The sequence below is a fragment of the Cherax quadricarinatus genome, chromosome 17 (genome assembly GCF_038502225.1).
Source record: "Cherax quadricarinatus isolate ZL_2023a chromosome 17, ASM3850222v1, whole genome shotgun sequence".
NCBI classification, from domain to species: Eukaryota; Metazoa; Arthropoda; class Malacostraca; order Decapoda; family Parastacidae; genus Cherax; species Cherax quadricarinatus.
In genome coordinates, this window is record NC_091308.1 from 4,273,330 (window position 1) to 4,297,095 (window position 23,766).

Consider the following 23,766-nt stretch of genomic DNA (forward strand, 5'->3'; position numbering starts at 1 on the left):
CGTGCCCAAGGGGACCCTAGCACCACAAGTAGTGCAGATGCAGCATGGAACCCATGCCATACCCTACCCTTCATGCCAGTAAACCAGCAATCCAGATACCCACCACAAAGCATACTTCCTTCGGCAACCACCATGCAGCCTCCAGAGATACACTCATCACCCGAAAGACACCCAAAGCCATCCCCCGGGAGACTGGAGAGGGATCGGGACACCTCCAGGCGATCCAGATTCCACGGCAAACTACATCACCGCCAAGGACTTCAACAGAATGGGATGAACCCTGGTACCCTTTCCCCTACCTAGGAACTAGAGTGCCTGTGGGAAGAATCCCAAAGGCTGAAAACAGGAAGGGAATAGGGGAGGGATGGGGAGGGGAAGGAGGAGGAAAGGGAAAAAGGGGGGATGGGGAGGATGGGATAAGAGAGGGAGGGACTGGGGGGTAATTAGGTTTGGTCTGAGGAAGGAGACCAAAAGGTCTAATTCCTCAGACCAAGAGCCTCTTCACTGTGCCAAGGAGCTCCCCCTTGAAGAGGTATAAATGTTATGCCAACAGCTGAAATGAGTTGGAACTGTGTAAAGAAGACTTTTTTTTTCATTAATACCAGCTATCTTCCACCAATGTAGGATTACCTTATATGCCATAATGGGGCACTAATTTTTTATGCTGCTGCAGTACCCAATGCTTTTATTAAATCATTAATGAGAGTCAACTTGAGACTTGCAGATATTAGTAAAACTGATTACTTTCATGTTTCCCCATATTGTAAACCACCACCACTGCATCCAACCCTCTCACAGTCCAGACCCCAGAAATTAATTTTGATCTGTGTCCACATTTAATCAAAAAGCAAACTGAGGTGGTAGACAATATTTTTCTGAAGATCTTGATGCCAAAAGTACAAAATTTGATGGAAAACCTACTAAATTACACAAATGCAAAGTTAGTGGTCTGAATGCAGTTTACACATTGATGATTTTGCCCATTCAACTAAATTCTTAGCTATTTCACTAGTATGCCTTGTGTTCTTTTGATTAAGCACAAGAAATTGCTCATTCAGTTATTAGAACTACCCCATAAAGTACACAGACGTTGGGTAAACTGACCGATTTTACACAAAATAATCCAGCTTAAAAATAAAGTACAAAAAACAATATAGACATTCCAGGCACTAAAACATTTACTCTTCATTAATCATGTCTCCAGGCCTCTATTCCATTTTGAATTGATAATCACACAAAAGATAGGTTTACCTTATTTCTCAGATAAAGTGTAACTAGTAATGATTGGTCATGGTTTAAGCATCTCAATAATTGAATCAAACCTATTAAGAAACCAGTGAACAAACCAGGGGTGTAAGGGGCTTTACCCGTCCTCAGAAAAAATTGGTAAAATTCGAATATTTCTGCTACTTTGAGCCCAATTTCAAACTAGTTAACAGTCCTGAAACCAGCCTAAGCTGTGGATTGAGAAGGAAGGGAGCCTTAGTAATAAAGAGCAGGTCAAGAAAGATCAAATACATTGTATAAAGAAATAAATATCAGTTACTGTAAATTTATTTTATATTTTACAAAGAATATATGCTGCAAATATAAGCAGGTTTATGTCTAGTTTCATTACAATTTTGTCAGAAACTGAGAACAACCTTCCACATATATAAGAAAAATGAAAAACCAATACCTCTTAACTGGTTAACAAGGCAATAATCAACTTAAACCCAAATTATTTTTTTGTATATAGACTGAACTATTACAATTTTAATATCATTAGCAAAAATTCAACTATGCCTATATATAAACATGGCACAAAATATATTTAATAATCTAACGAGCAAATGTATTCCTGGTAAATAAGCATACATGAATTCTTCTCTTTTAGTGTCATCTTGGCAATTTATCTTGTGTACATGGAATTTGTTAATATAAAAAAATTATAGAGTCTCTGTGCTTCAATGGTATTGTTTCATTATAATTTTGTCAGATACTGACAATAACCTTCTACATATCAAAGAGCAATGAAATACCAATACCTCTTAATCTGCACCCAAATTGTTCTTTTATATGTAGACTGAGCTAAATACAATCTCAATATCATTAGCAAAAAATAAATTATGCCTAAATATAAACATGGCACAAAATATATTTAATCGTCTAATGAGCCAATATAATCCTGGTAAATGAGCATGTATGAATTCTTCTCTTCTAATGTCATCTTGGCAATCAGGTGATTATCAACTTCTGTGATTGCCACCTTCTCTCCAGCAACACTCACTTGTGGAATGGAGTCATCATCATCATCATCAGAATCTATCAGTTCAATCTCATCTGTACCTGAAAATGATTATTTGACTTCAAAGTAGTGTACTTTAAGTACTGCATAATAATTTGCTGAATATTTTATAATGTACACACTTTATCAGTATTTAAGGTTTTAAATCAAACACTAAAATATAAATGTAACAAATGTAACAGTGATGGGTCTCTTATCCAATCTAAGGTGGCAAGGGGTGTTTTGGATAATCAAACTTATGGTCGAGTATGTAATTTTTTTTTTTTAGCAAGGTCGACAGAACCGATAACTGTTATTAGTATATGCATGTGATCTGAAAACAAAAAAATTAAATAATCTGCATAAAACATTTATACCAACCCAATACAACTCTACCACACATGCATAAACCCTGTACAAAAAAAAAAAATGATATAACTGTCTGTTATTGGTTAATGGTTCTGTGGAGTATCTTTCCTAGGGCCTGGCCTCAGATCAGGCCTCTTGGGTTGAGAGAGAAATATTACAGAGTTGATAAACTGAGAATAAAGGGAAACTAAGCTTAAAAATAAAAAGGCTGTATACATTTCTAGACCAATATGCAACAAATAAATACGAGTCCACTATGTATATATAAACATACAGGAATCAATGCACTTGATAAACAGCTTTAACATAACTCCACCTACTTTGGCTGCAAGAATCAGATGTTATCCCTGATGTGAGCTTGAATATCCTCTGTATATTTATGCAATTTAATTTTTTTTTAACACACTGGCTATCTCCCAGCGAGGTAGGATGACCCGAAAAACACTTTCACCATCATTGCCTTGCCAGAGGTGCATGCAGATATGACAGTTTAGATGTCACTCTAAATAGCAAATATCTCAAACCCCTCTTTTATTTTAGAGTGCAGGCACTGTACTTCCACCTCCAGGACTCAAGTCCAACTAACCAGTTTTCCTGAATCACTTCACAAAATATTACTCTGCTCACACTCCAGCAGCTCGTCAAGTACCAAAAACCATTCGTCTCTACTCACTCCTATCGAACATGCATGTCTAATATAAACAAATAAATTAATTTCTCACTAATAATGAAATACAAGATGAGCAAATCTACAATTCACTAAAAATAATTATACATTTGCTTTTACCACAACTACTGTAAAACCATTTATATTGGTTATTCCACTGTAAATCTAGAAAAAAATATTTAGATAAACAGAGCTTAAGAAGAAATTACCTCTAGGCTCAGGACCAAATGCAGTCGTTGAAGTGGTATTTATTGCTCTTTTATTGGCACTCTCATCAGCACTGTCCTCAGACTCACTGTCAGAATTGTGACCGGCACCTTTCTTAGACTTGCGCTCATGTGCCTGCAACAACATCATCACATCGTCTGCTCCAGCAGCAGCTTGCTGCTGGTTACTGCTAACTGATGGTGCTGTTTTAGCCTCATTCTATGAAGTGAAAATAACAGGTTAGTTGATCAGTGAAGAAAGTTTGAGAAATGTATAATTTATTATGATACACAATATTAAGCTTTAAAGCATTAAACTAAAATTCATAAAATTTAAATACTTTCTGTAATTATACAGTATATTGCTTATCAATTTCTAGACATACCATCTGAGGGTTAGACGTTTCTGATGTTGTAATGTTCGTTGTGATAAGGGAGGTGGCATCTGAAAGCCATATAGGCTTCTCTTTTGCCAATACAGTTTCTTCTCCAACACCATCTGCATTAATATTGACATCAATAGAACCTTCAACCTGCAATATTAAACACACATCACTGCATTTTTATTAAACACAAACCTGTGTTGTATTCTTGAAACAGCAAATAATCCTGATAATTACATTACCACTATCACTGTATTCTTCAACAACAGCTTACTCTGCTTTGTTACTCTTCTTGATAATCCTTGTTTTTATTGTTCACAATTAAGCAAAACCCACTTTCATATCCTTCATTTACTAATAAACACTCCGTAATGTAATTTCGCTGAAGAAAAAGACTTTAGTGGTATGAATGCTCACTTTATAGGAAAAGCATACCCAACTGTTGAACGTGTCTTATTCTTGAACTTGTCGGTATTTGATATTATTTTCAATATAAGTGTCAGACACTGCAGCACAACAGGTTTCTTGGTACAGAGGATATCTTCCACTCTTCATTGCACATCTAGTTATGAGTAAGAAGGGCTGGATTCCAGAGGGACCTGCCTTCTTACTTCTACTAGCGAATCCCATCCCCTGCAATGTCTGAGATCTTCCACCTCACCTTCGACAGTATTTAAGACTGTTCTCATGCTTTGGCTTCATATTGTTCCAGATCACAATGCCAAACCCTTCTCCAGGCTGAGGGACTGACCACCTCAAAAACTTTCTCCAAAGTTGATGTACTGATTACATCATTTCACTACTACACCTGCTCCTTCTGTAATTGACTGAAGGAGTCTACTGTGTTGCACGTGTGTCTTAATCTTGTCGGTATTTATATCATTTTCAAAACATGTGCATACTAAAAAGTCTCAAAATTGGCCACATTTCTGAAATCAAAACAGTAATACCTCACAAGAAGAACTTTAAAGCTCATTTAAATATTGATTTACCACCAAGTCCACTCCAGTTCCAGAAAGCCAGTTGTTGGTACTGCCATAACCCTTCATAAGTTCAATGGGTGCCTCATTGTCACTGTCAGATTACCTTCATTATAGCAGCATCACTAACTGGATCATCATATGACTAAGAACTGTATCAGGAGCTTCATTTTTCTCAAGGAATACAAAACTACCTCAAATAGAAAAATCTTCAATGTAGGAAGATACCTCGATGCTTTAACACACCATCCTCATAGCCTGTCAAAATTCGAGATGCCCTAAACCACTTAACCATCAGTGTAACATACATCAGGTGCCCAGTAGCAGTGGGCATCACTCTTGATGCAGACACACATGTGGTTTTGGCAAGCTAAGGGCCGCTGAAGGTCTTTCAAAATCTTAAGAAGCTAATCATAGTAAATGCACAAGCACAGTTGGAAACACACCTGAAATCCTGACTTTTTGGTTGCATCTCCAGACCAGGCACGACTAGAATCACTCCCTGGGAGTGGGGCCTTTGTGGTTCGTGCTTGCCTGAAAAGTAAAACAAAATCATGAGTAAAATTTGCATTACCTATTCATTTATGAACAGTACAGTACAAACTGAAAATCAATGGGAATAGACAATGTTAATTTTTTTTTTTAACATACTGGCCATCTCCCACCAAGGTAGGGTGACCCAAAACAGAAATACTTTCACCATCATTCACTCCAATATTGTCTTACCCGAGGCGTGCTGATACTACAGTTCAGATTCCTCTCCAAATTGCAATATCTCCACCCCTCTTTCAGAGTGCAGACACTGTACTTCCCACCTCTAGGACTCAAGTCCAGCTAACCAGTTTCCCTGAATCCCTTCACAAAATGTTACCTTGTTCACACTCCAACAGCTTTTCAAGTCCCAAAACCATCACATGCCTGCTGGATGTCCAAGCCTCTTGGACACAATTTTCACTCCCTCCCTCCAGCCTTCCCTCCATTACAGATTTATACGTCCTTCAAGTCATCCTATTTTGCTTCACCCTTAAGTGTTCAAATCATATCAACAACCCCTCCTCACCCCTCTGGATAATATTAGAATTCATTTGTTTTATTATTAGTTTAACACTAAGGAATACTTTTGGCAGGCATAAGTTTATATGACAAGTAAAGCATTCTTCTTCTTTATTCTTGATTTATTCTAATAATACACTGAATTATAATTTTCATTTTCTTTTAACCATTGGCTTGGCTAACTTTAACACAGCCTTGTCATGCTAGGTTACAGCTACACAAATAATGGTAACGAGTGATAATATGACTTCACCTAGCTAGCCTACAGTCAGTCACACATTATGAGTCTGCTTCTTCAGCATCTCAATCTACAGTACTGCCATCCCGTAAAATGTGTAAATCATTTTTGTCACTGCTGGTACAATAAATAATCAGGATTTGGTTGGCAGACCCAAGATGTTACTGCTGGTTGCATGCAGTCCATCCTATGAATCACAGTCCAGCTGGTCAGGAACTGACTTTGCAAACCTATCCAGTTCCCTCTTGAATTCAAGACAGCTACAGGTTTCCTGATAATTTCCCTTATGTGTGATGGGAACCCCCTCACAATTATTGTGTTGTCTCTCGGTATACTCCCTATGAAAGCAGATCTGGAACCAATCCCTCTAGGACTTTCCAGGTGTAAATTATGATGTATCTTTTTCACCTGCATTCCAAGGAGTGCAAGTCAGACTTAAAATGTTCTTAGTTATTAAAGTGCTCGACAAGAAATACTGGAAAGATTTGGATGTGCTTCTATTATGTTATACACTGGCTCATTCTAAGTTCATTTTTACTCATCTTTTGCCATATCTCTCATAGTTTATGAATTTTTCAAAATGAGTAAAGTAATTATTCCAGTTTTCAGTGACTGGGAGCCACTCCAAGGTCTGGAACTACACAGCTTCACATCTCATCTCATCCCTTTTCTCTTCCTTTGAGAAGGAGCTACAACCCTTCAATTTGTTACTATAGCAATTTCCATAATTGTGTGTTTTGAGATTGGGCTCTGGAACCTTTCCAAATAAGGGCCCCTAACAGGACCTTGGAATGCTGAAGGGTATTAACATTAGATACAAAAATCTTTTACCAAACAATAATACTTCCAGCAGGTACTGGAGTTTTCTTTCACTGGATATTACTTCCAGCAGGAATGAAGTTTTCTGAAAGCAGAACTTTATTCCTAGAAGTGACCCACAACAACTGGCTATATTTACATCAAGGTCATTTGGGGCAAGGGTTAAGTGTAAGTGCAACCGTGCTATTTTCCGTGTTCAGGTTTGTGGCTGTGATGATAAATACTTACCCTGGTTTCTTAAAGTCACTGAAGTCTTTAGGTTGTGGTTCGGAGAATTTTGCAGCCAATTTTATGTTTTCCACCTGAAAGCAAAAGCATCATTAGCCTTATGGTATAATTAGGAAGATGTATCTTTTGGAACCCATAAAAAAAAAAGAATTTAACAAAGATAGTCACACTTATAATTTCTTCTAGCCAACTACAATGAATAGTCTACTCCTAGTACCTCCAAGGGATGCATACCATGAAAAATATTTCAGTGGAAACAAAATAGGGGATGTGTTTCAAACCCCTGCAACTTGCATCTTCAGACACAGTATTAACAGACTATTCTGTATTTTTTAGATCAGTTGTAATATAATGGGTTACGTAAAAGATATGTACAGTAGGCAAGATGTAAGAGGAAGTTGCAAATCCAAGACTCAAGGCAAGTGAACTCGTGTAAAGTGAGGGGAAAACCTTTATCTGAAACTACTTGCTCTGGAAAAGTTCTTAGTATTAATTTCTGAACTAAGTCCTGTGAGGGAAAAGTTGTGTGCTCATAAGATAGATGACAGATGTACTATATTTATACAATAACCCCTTTCACATAATGACATGGTTACAAAACAGCTTGTATTTGCATGATATCTTAAAATTAATAAATAAGGCCAAATGAGACACTGTACTCAAGTTGGTTTTCGGGAAGGTTAGAAGGTACAATATTAAGAGAAAGGCTCAAAACAATGAAAAAAAGAAGAAAAAAAAAACAACACATTCAAACTGAAGAAATGGGTATCAACGCTGTACCTCACGCAAAAGATTGAAGAGAGGTTCCATCTGCTCGTTGAATTTTGAGAGGAGCATGCGAGTGTCGTGCCGTGGCATTCCCGACATATCCTCTTGCACTTCTTGCTTGCAGATGATGCATAAAAGTTGACCTGTTGTGATGTCTAACAGCTGGTCAGCCTATTTTATTGAAAAATTTTTTGTTTATATAAGGGTGGAGACCTGGCTTACTAAATGAAATAGGAGATAACCCCTGGATTGTTTCTAATGGAAACAGTGCCCAGGTCATGAGTGTTGCTAGGCTGGGAACCCAAACTCAGCTCACACACCTCTTGTACTGGTGGTAAAAAAATTACTAGCCCCTTGCTGAGAGCAATTGGTTGGGAACCTCTTCTCATGTATAAATTACTAAACGTAAAAAGAAGAAAGTGTTACTTCTTTTTTGGGTCACCCTTCCTTGGTGGGAGGGGGCCAGTGTGTTAAAGAAAAAATAAAGGTGGAGAAGGGAAGGGGATGGAAGTGTTAAAGGAGGCTTTGAGTGTTGGGGGCTTGAGCATCCAGTAGGCTTGTGTGAGTGTTTGATAGACATGAAAAGACAAGTGGTTTTTTAATGGATGTGCTGTTGGAGTATAAGCAAGGTAACTTTCATAAAGGGATTTAAGGAAACTGAATCCTTTCATAAAAGAGAGGTGGGAAGAGCAGTGTCTGCACCCTGGAAAAAAAATTAAATTGGTACCAAGTTTTGGATGTTAGCAAGTATATACAGCACCTGTGCTTTTTTAGAGAATTACATATGCCATGATTTGCCAGGTGTGGAATAGGTTGGACAAACGATGTGAGGTACAATGAAGTATGGGGGATTGAAAATCCTGCAGGTACACAAGGCCATATACATGCTAGAAGAAAATCGCTGATCTAGGGTAGGACACAAAAACACATGTTCAGTGTGTCAAGAGTTGGAAGCAATCTTGAGTGTTTGGGGAGGCCAGCATTACCGCACTTACTTGAATGTGGCAGTATCTGGAAAAGGCCAAAAATCTAGGGCTAGGAAGGAAGTGATAGGTCAAGTTGATGAATTTGTGTGCTAATCATAGGCTGAGGAAGTTCTGGGAACTTACAGCAGGCTTTGTACCTTTCTAGATACTTCAGTTGCTTTTATTATCCTAAAGAAACATTTATCTATGCATGTTAAATGTGTAGTTGGATTATTTAACATTCTGCTTGGGAGCACTGTCTTTTACATACATTTACTATTTTTTCATTTCATTACACTGTATTCATTACATAGTTGGTTGTTTGATGGATTTCTATAGAATATAATCCATATGAACCACAAACGTTTACTTAATATAAACATACCTCAAGATCTGTGTAGGATCGCTGGCAGTAATGGCATATGAAGGATGCTCGGCTAGTCTGGTCACGCTCTTTCATTTCTAATTTTTTTCTAATGTGGTCTAATTTGTATTTGACAACATTGACAAAACTCTGAAAGTAAATAAAGAAATAAAAGACATGTAAACATAATTTGCTGATACAAAATTTATTTATTTTGGGTAGTGAAAAACAATATTTAAGCAACATTGTACTGTCATAATAATATAGCCTTTACATTCCTATGAAGGGAAACCACTGTTGTGGAACTGACACAGATATCATTGCCCAATAATCTAGAAATGAATGTTATGTACCTAAATCCTAAATAAATATTACTAAACAAATTTACTTAAGATGTCAGGGAAGCTGTTGTTTGATGCAGTATACTGCATCGTTCCACCCATTCCTTCCTAAGAAAATTGGCATATTCCATTACAGAAAACACAGTTAATATGTTGCCAGTGACTATTATAAATTGAAGAAAATATGTTAAAAAAGTAATGAAAAAAATTCACCCTACTTAGTCTCTTAGTTAACCCTTAAACTGTCCAAACGTAGGTCTACGTTTGCTCGTGTAGCGCTCCAAATATAGATCCACGTATTTTTTACATTGTTTCTTATGGAAAAAATCAAGGTCAGAGCGCTACGCGCGCAAACGTAGATCTACGTTTGGACAGTTTAAGGGTTAATGATGTAGAAGTGTTTGGAGATACATAGTTATGTAGGTCATCTGTTTAATTAGATGACCACTCATGCATTTCACTATACAATTTTCTTATTTATAATAGTGACAAGGAAGAAATTCATCCTACTTTAAATTCCTTGTTCTCTTGCTAATTGATAAAGTCTTAGAAGATGGTTATGTGACAATTGAGCAGTAAACAGGTGCGAGTCACTGTTTATGTTTTATCAGTTGATGACTGTGGGTCAGTCATCTATTGTTATGAGAGCCACTACATCATATGCCAAATTGTGCAAGAGTCAGCAACTAGCTTTTCCCAGGCCATATAAATCTCTTCAGCAGAAAAGTTCTTATGCCTGAGCCACTGTTTCTGAACATTTTTGGAGCTTAAACTCAGGTAAAATTGCAGATTAATACTTTTTAAGATAAATATGAATACATTGCAATTTAAAAACATGCTATGTAGGTACACGTTATGAGGTCTTACTGTAGTTCAATATATCAAGTAACCCAAAATTAAACTTACACTATAGTTATGGCCACATTATACAGGAAACGATACCATATGGTACACAGAATTAAAACCTTCGATACATGTAAGCTTTACAGAATAAATGAAACCAATTTTAATGACTGTCTAGAAAAAATGAACCTTGCCTTCAAGGTTTTCTTGGTCTTGGCAATGTCCCAAGTCATCTTGTGGTAGTCCAGGATCACAACCTTAATCCAATCTGTACACTGGAGTTACAGAAGACCAGGCACCATTACACCAACAAAACTTTAGAAGCTTATAAAGGATAGGAATCTCAAGAGTGAAATCCAAAGACTTACAGTGCAGAGTCAAGATTGTTGAAGCAATTTATAACATAAAAGCTGTCATTTGATAAGTCACCAAGTGACTATAAATACTGGATGGGAAAAATTAAGGCATGTGGTAAATTTTCAAGGTTTTACCACACTTGAAAGTTAGGTGAAGGAGACTGCAGTGAGGACTGAGGACATACAAGAAGACAGAGGAAGTATGTGTTGGATGAAGAATTTATGACTACTTGGAGCTGGAGAATTATGTGTGGGTATTCCATGGTGACCATTTTATTTTGACACATGACCCTTAACCCTTTGACTGCTTTCGACGTATAAATACGTCTTACGAGCCAATGTTTCTGACGTATATATACTCAATAATTCTAGCGGCTTCAAATCAAGCGGGAGAAAGCTAGTAGGCCTACATGTGAGAGAATGGGTCTGTGTGGTCAGTGTGCACCACATAAAAAAAATCCTGCAGCACACATTGAGTAATGAGAAAAAAAAAAACTGATCGTTTTTTTGGAATAAAACGCCGACTTTGAGGTGTATTTTCGTATAGTATTTATCGTTGTATTCGCGTTTTCATGGTCTTAGGTGATAAAATGGAAAACATTTTACAGAAATAGAGATGATTTTCATTACTTTGACGATGAAAACGACCTTGAAACTAAGCTCAAAGTAGCGGAAATGTTCGATTTTTACCAATGTTCAGGAGTAAATAAATCACACCACACGTCCAATACACGTCAACTGGGGAGTCTAATATTCTTTCACTAGTGCAGTGATATTATTTATACCATTTTTACAATAATGCAGTAGTCTGCATAACAGTAAATTTTGTATTTTTTTGTATGAATAAAAAATCAAAATAGAAAGCAATAATAATATAAGAGGGGCCTAGAGATGTGACTAATGAACAGAGCATATGTTATTTTAGTGCCACGAATGTCTACCTTGTTTATTCTGGACCCTATTTTGAAATTAGCATCTTTTTTAGTTTGCGTGAAATTGGCCAAATTACCAATTTCTGACCACCATATTGGGTAGTCCAAATTAGTAAATGGGAGGTTTCTTGTACTCAGCTGATAGATAAAATTGAGTTCTAAAGAAATAGCTATGAGTTTGGTCAACTGGAACAATGGAATTGGCTGAAAATAGGGCTCAGTCGGCGAAATCGCCGAAACGCATATGTCGCCGAGACCGCTAACTTCGTGGGAGCATAATTCCATGAGTTTTCGACCAAATTTCGAACTTTTGGTGTCATTACCATCGGGAAAAGATTCTCTATCATTTCATAAGAAAAAATAATTTTTTTTTTTTTTAAAAATTGAGCGACATAGAATAACAGTTTCAGAAAGGGGCCTGAAACAGTCAAAGGGTTAAATTAAAAGCTAACCAAAAGATTTCATTCAAAATGGGTTCATTCGATTTTCCACACCCATTTCTCATTATTATGAATATTAATGTTAAAGAATATAAAAACTATTTAAAAAGATATGACCTTTGAAAGAAAAAAGCCCAAATCTGAAACATAACTTGGGTTAGGTATTGGATTCGTGTAAACTTCTAGGAACCTAACCCTAGTGAATTTTTAAGCCCAACAGCTATATATTTTACCTTGTAGTCAATGAAGTAGTACTGCTCTTTCTGTGTCTTGTTATCCTCCAACGTAACCATTTTCATTCTAGCCTGGATAAACTTATCAGCCCGCAGAGTATTGATGCGCTGCCGCAGCATCTTGCGGTCAAACTTCAATAGATCACACAGATCCTCTTCACTCATACCTGCAAAATAAATATTTTCAGGTCAATATTTTCTGAGGCTTAGCATATACAGTATAAATTACAAATATCTATATTGTACTGTATAATATTTCAGTAAAATGAAACCTATGATGCAAACGCAAAAACCTTCTGAAAAGTGTAACCTTGAAGTCTGATACTGAAACTTGCTTCTTCCTTGTGAGACAATCTAGTGATGGTTTTATTCCATTAAATTCCTTTTTGTCTAAGTTTTAACAGTGAGATTTTTCTTGTACTAATTACCTATTTGTAGCAATAGGAGCAGGTCTACACTCATGATGTCATCACTAATATAATTTTTTTTATTACTGTATTTCCAAAGATTGCAGAATTCATCATTTGCAAAAAAACTGGAACCATTTGATTATTAACCACTCTAAACATATTCCTTTAACATTAAATTTACAATTTCTAGGTAGCAGGTTGGTAGAGAGTAACCACCCAAGGAGGTACTACCATTCTGCCAAGCTAGTGTGAAACAGAAACCCATAATTGTTTCACGTCATGGTAGGATTGCTGGTGTCTTTTCTGTCTCAAAAACATGTGGGATACCAGGTATATCCTACTACCTCTACTTACACTTAGGTCACACTACACATAATAATAATAATAATAATAATAATAATAATAATAACAACAACAATAATAATAACAATAATAACATCTTTATTTACTACAAGTATATGTACATGGTTTTCCATGGGGAAGTGGAACAGAATTCTTCCACTGTAAGCCATGAGTGTCATAAGAGGCGACTAAAATGCCGGGAGCAAGGGGCTAGTAACCCCTTCTCCTGTATATATTACTAGATGTAAAAGGAGAAACTTTCATTTTTTCTTTTGGGCCACCCCGCCTCGGTGGGATACGGCCGGTGTGTTGAAAGAAAGAATAATAATAATAACAATGTATTAATGTATAAATGTATTAATTCAAGGATTATGTGGAGAAAAATAAAGGTTGGATGTGAAAAGTGGGTTATAATAAGAGTATATGCACCTGGAGAAGAGAGAAGTGTAGAGGAGAGAGAGAGATTTTGGGAAATGTTGAGTGAATGCATGGGGAGTTTTGTGTCAGCATAGTTGCTGATCCCCTTATATGTGTTGTATAGCATATCATAGTACCATCCATGTGCTTTATATAGAAGATCCCTAGGCCGAGTGACTGTATGACGTCACGGGATACAGCATGAGTCAGTGAGACAAGCTGCCTCCCTCTCAGTCGACGCATAGGCATAGAAGAAGGCAGAACACGGCAGGCTGGGCTTCCTCCAGCTTCCATTTCATTCCTCCAGTAAGTAAGAGCCGATCCCTTGTGTTCTGGTGATTCGATTCCTGCTCCAGGAAGATCTTATTCTGACTGTGAAGCCACCAGCACCCATTAGTGACTTTGTAATGAGCCAAGAATTACTGTATCGAATAGTCGAGTTGAGTACTCCTAGCAGAAGAGTTAGTAATTCCACAGTCACTAGTGAATGTAGCTGTATCTTTTGTAGATACTCGTTCAGATGGTCCATGTAGCTGAATCTTTTGTAGATACTCGTTCACACATGCCTTGACTGTCACCAGTCAAGGCATGTGTTAGCCATTGCAGAGGAATTCCATCCTCCCAGAGATGATAACCATTCTGCATATGTAAACCTCACCCTCGCAGAATTGGGTTTAAATGTACATAGTCTGTATAACTAGATGTCCAAGATGAAGGAAATTGTCAACTGTTTGTTATTAACTGATTAGTTTTTCAGAATTTTTTTTTTTCGTGTTCACGTTCCCTCCGAATTCTGAGAATTTGACAGTAATGATCTGAGTGCGCACCAGATGCCTTTGCTGTTAATTTCACCTTGTATATATAAATATTTATTCTTCCTCAGAATCCGTAGAGTGCATGAATACAGATCGATCGATCAATTCCATCCATAATGTACAATGATTTGTTCTTGTAAGTCGTAATGCATTACATTGAAACTCATTATGTTAAGTGATTACGTTAATTAACACCCATTACGTAAAACTCATTTTGTTAACATCCATTATGATACCATCCATTAGTTCTAAGTTATATATGAATTTGTTATTGTATAGAATCAGCCCAGAACCACCTGCCTGTTCAGCCTATAGCATAGTAGTGTATATCGGGACGACATACGTAACATGACCGAGCTGTCAGCATAGTTGCTGATCCCCTTATATGTGTTGTATAGTGTATCATAGTACCATCCATGTGCTTTATATAGAAGATCCCTAGGCCGAGTAACTGTATGACGTCACGGGATATAGCATGAGTCAGTGAGACAAGCTGCCTTCCTCTCAGTCGACGCATAAGCATAGAAGAAGGCAGAACACGGCAGGCTGGGCTCCCTCCATCTCCCATTACCACAGTCTGACAATACAGAGTTACCATCCAACAAGTGAATTTACCTTATCCATCAGTCTCCTACCGAACCCCACATTTTGAACCAAGTGTGAGAGTAATGGTGGTCAGGGATTTCAATGCTAAAGTGAGCAAAAATGTTGTGGAGGGAGTAGTAGGTAAATTTGGGGTGCCAGGGGTAAGTGAAAATGGGGAGCCTTTAATTGAGCTATGTGTAGAAAGAGGTTTGGTAATAAGTAATACATATTTTATGAAGAGGATAAATAAATATACAAGGTATGATATAGCACGTAATGAAAGTAGTTTGTTAGATTATGTATTGGTGGATAAAAGGTTGATGGGTAGGCTCCAGGATGTACACGTTTATAGAGGGGCAACTGATATATCGGATCATTATTTAGTTGTAGCTACAGTTAGAGTAAGAGGTAGATGGGAAAAGAGGAAAATGGCAACAACAAGCAAGAGGGAGGTGAAAGTGTATAAACTAAGGGAGGAGGAAGTTCGGGCGAGATATAAGCAACTATTGGCAGAAAGGTGGGCTGGTGCATGTATGAGTAGTGGAAGAGGGGGGAGGTTGAAGAGGGCTGGAATAGTTTTAAAAATGCATTATTAGAATGTGGGGCAGAAGTTTATGGTTACAGGAGAGTGGGTGCAGGAGGAATGAGGAGTGATTGGTGGAATGATGAAGTAAAGGGTGTGATAAAAGATAAAAAGTTAGCTTATGAGAGGTTTTTACAAAGCAGAAGTGTTATAAGAAGAGTAGAGTATATGAAGAGTAAAAGAAAGGTGAAGAGAGTGGTGAGAGAGTGCAAAAGGAGAGCAGATGATAGAGTGGGAGAGGCACTGTCAAGAAATTTTAATGAAAATAAGAAAAAATTTTGGAGTGGGTTAAACAAGTTAAGAAAGCCTAGAGAACGAATGGATTTGTCAGTTAAAAACAGAGTAGGGGAGTTAGTAGATGGGGAGATGGAGGTTTTGGGTAGATGGTGAGAATATTTTGAGGAACTTTTAAATGTCAACGAAGAAAGGGAAGCGTAATTTCATGCACTGGCCAGGGAAGTATACCATCTTTTAGGAGTGAAGAAGAACAGGATGTGAGTGTGGAGGAGGTGCGTGAGGCATTACGTAGAATGAAAGGGGGTAAAGCAGCTGGAACTGATGGGATCATGACAGAAATGTTAAAAGCAGGGGGGATATAGTGTTGGAGTGGTTGGTATTTTTGTTTAACAAATGTATGAAAGAGGGGAAGGTACCTAGGGATTGGCAGAGAGCATGTATAGTCCCTTTATATAAAGGGAAGGGGGACAAGAGAGATTGTAAAAATTATAGAGGAATAAGTTTACTGAGTATACCAGGAAAAGTGTACGGTAGGGTTATAATTGAAAAAATTAGAGGTAAGACAGAGAGTAGGATTGCGGATGAGCAAGGAGGTTTCAGAGTGGGTAGGGGATGTGTAGATCAAGTGTTTACATTGAGGCATATAAGTGAACAGTATTTAGATAAAGGTAGGGAAGTTTTTATTGCATTTATGGATTTAGAAAAGGCATATGATAGAGTGGATAGGGGAGCAATGTGGCAGATGTTGCAATATATGGAATAGGTGGTAAGTTACTACATGCTGTAAAGAGTTTTTATGAGGATAGTGAGGCTCAGGTTAGGGTGTGTAGGAGAGGGAGACTACTTCCCAGTAAAAGTAGGTCTTAGACAGGGATGTGTAATGTCACCATGGTTGTTTAATACAGTATATTTATAGATGGGGTTGTAAAAGAAGTAAATGCTAGGGTGTTTGGGAGAGGGGTGGGACTAAATTATGGGGAATCGAATATAAAATGGGAATTGACGCAGTTGCTTTTTGCTGATGATACTGTGCTCATAGGAGATTCTAAAGAAAAATTGCAAAGGTTAGTGGATGAGTTTGGGAGTGTGTGTAAAGGTAGAAAGTTGAAAGTGAACATAGAAAAGAGTAAGGTGATGAGGGTATCAAATGATTTAGATAAAGAAAAATTGGATATCAGATTGGGGAGGAGGAGTATGAAAGAAGTGAATGTTTTCAGATACTTGGGAGTTGACATGTCGGCGGATGGATTTATGAAGGATGAGGTTAATCATAGAACTGATGAGGGGAAAAAAGGTGAGTGGTGCGTTGAGGTATATGTGGAGATAAAAAATGTTATCTATGGAGGCAAAGAAGGGAATGTATGAAAGTATAGTAGTACCAACACTCTTATATGGGTGTGAAGCTTGGGTTGTGAATGCAGCAGCGAGGAGGCGGTTGGAGGCAGTGGAGATGTCCTGTCTAAGGGCAATGTGTGGTGTAAATATTATGCAGAAAATTCGGAGTGTGGAAATTAGGAGAAGGTGTGTAGTTAATAAAAGTATTAGTCAGAGGGCTGAAGAGGGGTTGAGGTGGTTTGGTCATTTAGAGAGAATGGATCAAAGTAGAATGACATGGAGAGCGTATAAATCTGTAGGGGAAGGAAGGCGGGGTAGGGGTCATCCTCGAAAAGGTTGGAGGGAGGGGGTAAAGGTGTTGTTGTGGGCGAGGGGTTTGGACTTTCAGCAAGCGTGCGTGAGCGTGTTAGATAGAGTGAATGGAGACAAATGGTATTTGAGACCTGACGATCTGTTGGAGTGTGAGCAGGGTAATATTTAGTGAAGGGATTCAGGGAAACCGGTTATTTTATATAACCGGACTTGAGTCCTGGAAATGGGAAGTACAATGCCTGCACTCTAAAGGAGGGGTTTGGGATATTGGCAGTTTGGAGAGATATATTGTGTATTTTTATACGTATATACAGTGGACCCCCGGTTAACGATATTTTTTCACTCCAGAAGTATGTTCAGGTGCCAGTACTGACCGAATTTGTTCCCATAAGGAATATTGTGAAGTAGATTAGTCCATTTCAGACCCCCAAACATACACGTACAAACGCACTTACATAATTACACTTATATAATTGGTCGCATTCGGAGGTAATCGTTATGCGGGGGTCCACTGTAGTACTTCTAAACTGTTGTATTTTGGGCACCTCTGCAAAAACAGTGATTATGTGTGAGTGAGGTGAAAGTGTTGAATGATGATGATAGTATTTTCTTTTTGGGGATTTTCGTTCTCTTTGGGTCACCCTGCCTCGGTGGGAGACGGCCGACTTGTTGAAAAAAAAAAAATTATCAACATTCAATTCCATCATCTAGCTAACTGCATTTGCTAGATTTACCCAAACCATCTTGCAAAGATTGTCATTTTTGTTATTTATTCTGTACACAATTTTAGAATAATCTGTAAACCCTCAATATAAAGGATCTCTGAAATTGTGGACAGAACCCAATGGGTAAACATTTTTTTTAAGTTTTTTATTTTCAGTGTTTATTGCAGTACTGTATATGTATCTCCAAATTTTATGTACAATACTATATTAGGTATACAGTCAAGTACCACAGTGCTTTTTCTGAAATTTCTTAACCTTATTTGAATTTAATTGATACTTGGACAATTCATCCCACAAGTCCATTATATTGAGAATTTACTGAAAGTCCATCCCTTGGTAGCTGTTACATGTCACACATTTTTCACTTCACTCTGCCCCAGTGATAGACCTGCCACTTGGGCTTGGGCTGTAGGTGGAATTGGCCTCTTTCATAAGCCAGATCTGTGATGGGTCAAATGTCCCCAGAGTCACTGCTCTCATTCTTGCTGCAGTCAACATGGGAACAGCATCTCCCCCCAGTTTCTCTCACTACAGTTACTTGGCCTAGTACCTTACAGTCACCTGCCTGCCATTAAGAACCCTAACAATACTAAAATGCCAAGTGAGCTTGCCTCAACCACTCATATTCACTACCAGCTAAACCTACCATTATCTGTACATAACACCTGATAGAAACTTTCACAAATTTTAACATGCATAACTTACAACAATTTCTGACAAGCATGTCAATAATGAGTACATCTTCAGTAGTGTAGAACCCACGTACCACCAGACGAACAAGTGTCTGCAAATTCTGTGGTACTTCCGTTAGCAATTCTCCATCCATTATTATTAATCTGGAGAGAAAGAGAGAGAAAAATTACGAGAAATTCCCTTGACACTTTGTTGTAGATATAGCATCTTACTAGTGTGTGTTTCCCTTCATTAACTGGCTGAAGGATTTTTATTTTCTATTTAAAAATCATTATGAAAGTTCATCATACAAAATACTTCAATTATTACACCTTGCATAATAACACTAAGCATACAATATGAATAATCTCCCCTCCCCTTAATGTTACTTAGGATTTAGACAGACAAATTAAGCAGGATTTCGTATGCATTTACCTACAATCATATGCACAGTTAGAAAGACTGCTAATGAACAAATAGTTAATTACAAAATAATGACTGTACTTCATAAAGAAATAAAAATTGTATTGTATGGCACAGTAGGAACAGTAATGATAATAAATGTTTATTATGTCTAACATTATCTTTTACCACTTGCTTATTAAAATCCTAACTCGTCATTTTAATCATAAATACTACACTTACATATAAAATAAATAGATGAAATGTCTATTAAAATTACTATTCAATTTCTGTGCTGGGATCTAGACTAGTCTTTCCTCCTCCAGGATTCAACCTAGGGGAAAAAGGTCTGAAAGACCACAACAGAAATAAGCAACACAGCTTTTTGGCGAATATACATGCAGTCCTTTTCAGAAATCTTGCATTAAAACCATACCCCGGCCGGGATTGAACCCGCGGCTGGGGTATGGTTTGCTTGCAATCAGGTCATTACGATTTCGTGAGTCATCGTGCATTATTTTCATTTTAAAGGCATACAAGTAAGCTATCTATATATACCCCAACACAAATTGTTATTTAGGAAGATACTACGAAAAATAATACAAATATTTTGCTAATCACAGTAAATGTAAATAAAGACAAGTCAAATTTAAACAAATGGGCACATCCCATATCTACCACTGGCAGATTAAGGTTAAGGTTGATTAGATTATTTTAGGTTGGATTAGACAAGTTTCGTTTGGTTACGTTTCTCATATCTGCACATTTAAAACAATGTAAATAACAAAACTACCCAACTTTTTGGAAATAAATAATTGCTAAACTCCACATATTACAATGAAAAATTAAGTTCTAAACCCACAGGGTTCACAGAGAACTGCCAAACTCCACAAAGACCAGCTCTCCATTATTACCCTGCTTTCTTGAGTTATTAACCCTCTGTGTTAACAATCTTAGGTGGGAGGATGACACTTAAAAAAAAATGTATATACACTGTACTGTACTAGTAGTTAACTGCATATAAAAATCCTACTTAATAGTCTGTCTAATTCTTAAACAGTCTTTAAGCATTATGATTAGTTTGCCCAAAATGCATTTGCATACTAATGGCTTTTTTGGGGGGCTGAGCAATGTTTTACTACACATAAACTACATTATCCTTGTACAGAATGAAAAAAAATTGAATTTGAATATTTTTTTTTTCTTGTTCAGAATATGTGCAACTTGCTTAGGGGTTTCTCCTTCAGGTGACTGTACAAGTTGTGATGTAGAGTAAGTTTATTCAGGTACTGGTACACACAGGATAAGATTCTGCTCGGATTTTTAACCCCAGTGGGTTAGCCACCCAGAGAGTCTTATTTCCACTGGGGTTCTCAATCTTGTCCCCCAGGATGCGACCCACACCTGGTACCTACTTGCTTGCTTGGTGAATAGGAGTCTGCCTACCTGGAGGGTATTCTGGGGATCAATGCCCCTGTGGCCCAGTCCACAACCAGGCCTCCTGGTGGATCAGGGCCTGGTCAACCAAGCTGTTACTGCTGGCCAAGCATAGTACAATGTATAAACCACAGCCCAGCTGATTCGGCACCAACTTAAAGTATCTGTCCAGCTCCCTTTTGAAGGCAGTCAGGGGCCTATTGGTAATTTCCCTTATGCATGGTTGGAGGCTGTTGAACAGTCTTGGACCCTGGACACTTAAGGTATTTTCTTAAGTGTACCAATGGCGCCCCTACCTTTCATTGGGGGTATTTTGCACCGACTGCCCAGTCTTTTACTTTCGTAGGGAGTGATTTCTGTGTGCAGATTTGGGACCATTCCTTCTAGGATTTTCCAAGTGTAGATTATATCTCTCTCACCTTTGCTCCAGCGAGTAGAAGTCGTGTTTCCAAGCGTTCCCAGTAGTTGAGGTGTTTGATGGAACTTATATGTGCAGTAGATTATCTGTACACTCTCTAGATCTGCAATTTCACCTGCTTTGAACTGAGATGTTAATGTACAGCAATATTCCAGCCTAGAGAGAACAAGTGATTTGAAAAATATCATCACTGGCTTGGCATCTCTTGTTTTGAATGTTCTCATTATTCATCCTACCAGGCGTAAGGAAACACGCCCAATGTTTCTACCCTTGCCGGGGATTGAACCACGGACAGCGTGTGTGTGAAGCGAGAGCATATGTGCAGATTACCTTATTGTGTTGATTCACTGATACCTGTTGTCACAGCACTAACTTGCTGGGATGTGTCTGAGTGTTGCTCCAGCTGCCTCGTCTTCTTGTTCTGGAGTTTATAAGGGTCACTGACAGCTGTATCTACCGCTGCTCACCGGTGTACGAAGATATGTTACAGTAAGTTTATTCAGATATACACAAATGCAGTTACACAGATTATCATACATAGCAGCATATGTGTAGATAACCTAGGATAATCCGAAAAAGGCAGACAAAGTGACTTATTGACGATTGGACAGACATTTTTCTTAACAATATACTTAGACTATACAACAAACATTGTCCTATTAAAACGAAACAGATCACAAATAAACGGCTCAGTTGCCCATGGCTAACCAGCAGCATTGTGAAATCCATTGATAAGAAACACCAATATGAAAAGCAATACAGACAGGGCTTAATACACAAAGATATTCTTAAACAATATTCAACAGTTCTCACCAAATTAATAAAGAAAGCCAAACAACTGTACTACTCCAACAGATTCAGTGACACAACAGGAGATATAAAACCCACAAACTGAAAAAAAACAAGAATATTGTTCTAACTAAACGTCATGAAACACCACTGCATCCCACTGATACAGCTAACAAGATAAATGACTTCTTCTCAAACATAGAATCTAATCTCGCCAGTAAAATCCCAGGTACCAATGCCCGTGCTGGGGACTACCTAGATGGGAATTTCCCAAATTCCTTCTATCTTGAACCAACTGAGCCCACGGAAGTCACCACGATCATAAAGTCACTTAAAAATAACTCGGGGAATCTGTCTCACGTCCCACCATTATTGTACAAGCGAGCAGCCCATGTCCTTTCGCATGCTATTACATTACTTTTTAACAAGTCACTAGAAACTAGCACCTTCCCGACACTACTCAAGACAGCAAGGGTTACACCAATACATAAAGGTGGTGACCCTACAGATGTAAACAACTATAGGCCGATATCAAACTTACCATTGCCATCCAAAATCTTCGAGAAACTCGTGCACAGGAGTTTTGAGACTCTCTGACCGCGGGTTCAATCCCGGCCGGGGTATGGTTTGGACTATATTCATTTTATTTATAACGTCACAAAACATACTCAACCCCTGCTAATTTGGATTCAGGAAAAATAAAAGCACTAATGATGCAATTATAAAAATGCTAGATCTGCTTTACACAGCATTGGAAAATAAGGAATATCCGCTAGACCACGGCATCCTACTCCACAAACTTGACCACTATGGTATAAGAGGCCATGCGCTTGCATAATTTAAATCCTACCTTTCTAATAGGTATCAGTATGTCACCATTAAAGACACAGCCTCATCAATACGGCCACTTGATACTGGAGTTCCGCAGGGAAGTGTCCTTGGTCCCCTGCTCTTCCTCATTTACATCAATGATCTTCCAAACGTATCCCAACACCTGAAACCCATTCTCTTTGCTGACGACACGACTTATGTCATCTCCCACCCTAATCTTGCCACCCTCAACACCATTGTTAACGAGGAGCTGCTCAAAATATCGACTTGGATGACAGCCAATAAACTTACACTTAACACTGGCAAAACCTACTATATTATGTTTGGTAGCAGAGCAGGTGTTGCGCAACTTAACAGTAAGATCGACAACACTCTAATTGCCAGACATAATGAGGGCAAATTCCTTGGCCTATACCTCGACAACAACCTAAATTGCAGCACCCATATCCAACACATAACAAAAAAAAGTATCCAAAACGGTGGGGATCCTCTCCAAGATGCGATACTACGTGCTACAAACTGCTCTTCTCACACTATACCATTCACTTATATACCCATACCTGACCTATGCTATCTGTGCTTGGGGTTCAACTGCAGCAACACACCTAAAGCCAATAATAACCCAACAAAAAGTCGCAGTAAGAATAATCACTAAATCCCATCCCTGGCAACCCCCCCCCCCACTCTTCATAGATCTAAACTTACTCCCTGTTCAGAACATCCACACTTACTACTGTGCAATCTATATCTACAGGACCTTAAATTCCAATATTAACCTTTACCTAAAATGCTTTCTTGATAGTTGTGACAGGATCCACAGGCATAACACCAGACACAAACATCTCTATGACATTCCCCGTGTTCGACTAAACCTTTACAAAAATTCAATGTATTTCAAAGAACCTAAAATCTGGAACACCCTACCTGAAAACTAGAACTGCAGACACATTCATCACTTTCAAAACTACAGTTAGAAAACATCTTATCTCCCTGATACACCCCAAC

General features: G+C 38.0%; 1 protein-coding gene across 6 annotated transcripts; it reads right to left on the reverse strand.

Annotated features, from left to right (window-relative positions):
• Window positions 1–1,538: 1,538 nt before the first annotated feature.
• TfIIEalpha (transcription factor IIEalpha) lies at window positions 1,539–22,805 on the reverse strand. Of its 6 annotated transcripts, none has more exons than XM_053773320.1 (10): window positions 22,781–22,805; window positions 18,918–19,048; window positions 12,452–12,618; window positions 9,328–9,456; window positions 7,990–8,148; window positions 7,210–7,283; window positions 5,318–5,405; window positions 3,895–4,041; window positions 3,512–3,728; window positions 1,539–2,328 (listed from the first exon to the last, which is right to left on the reverse strand). In XM_053773320.1, exons 2-10 carry the CDS (start codon window positions 19,036–19,038, stop codon window positions 2,141–2,143), a joined length of 1,290 nt encoding a protein of 429 aa, XP_053629295.1. In that variant the 5' UTR covers window positions 19,039–19,048; window positions 22,781–22,805; the 3' UTR covers window positions 1,539–2,140. The 6 variants fall into 6 exon arrangements, with proteins under 6 accessions (XP_053629295.1, XP_053629298.1, XP_053629293.1 ...); XM_053773323.2 differs by lacking the exon at window positions 22,781–22,805 and adding an exon at window positions 22,472–22,495; XM_053773318.2 differs by lacking the exon at window positions 22,781–22,805 and adding an exon at window positions 21,515–21,664.
• Window positions 22,806–23,766: the final 961 nt, after the last annotated feature.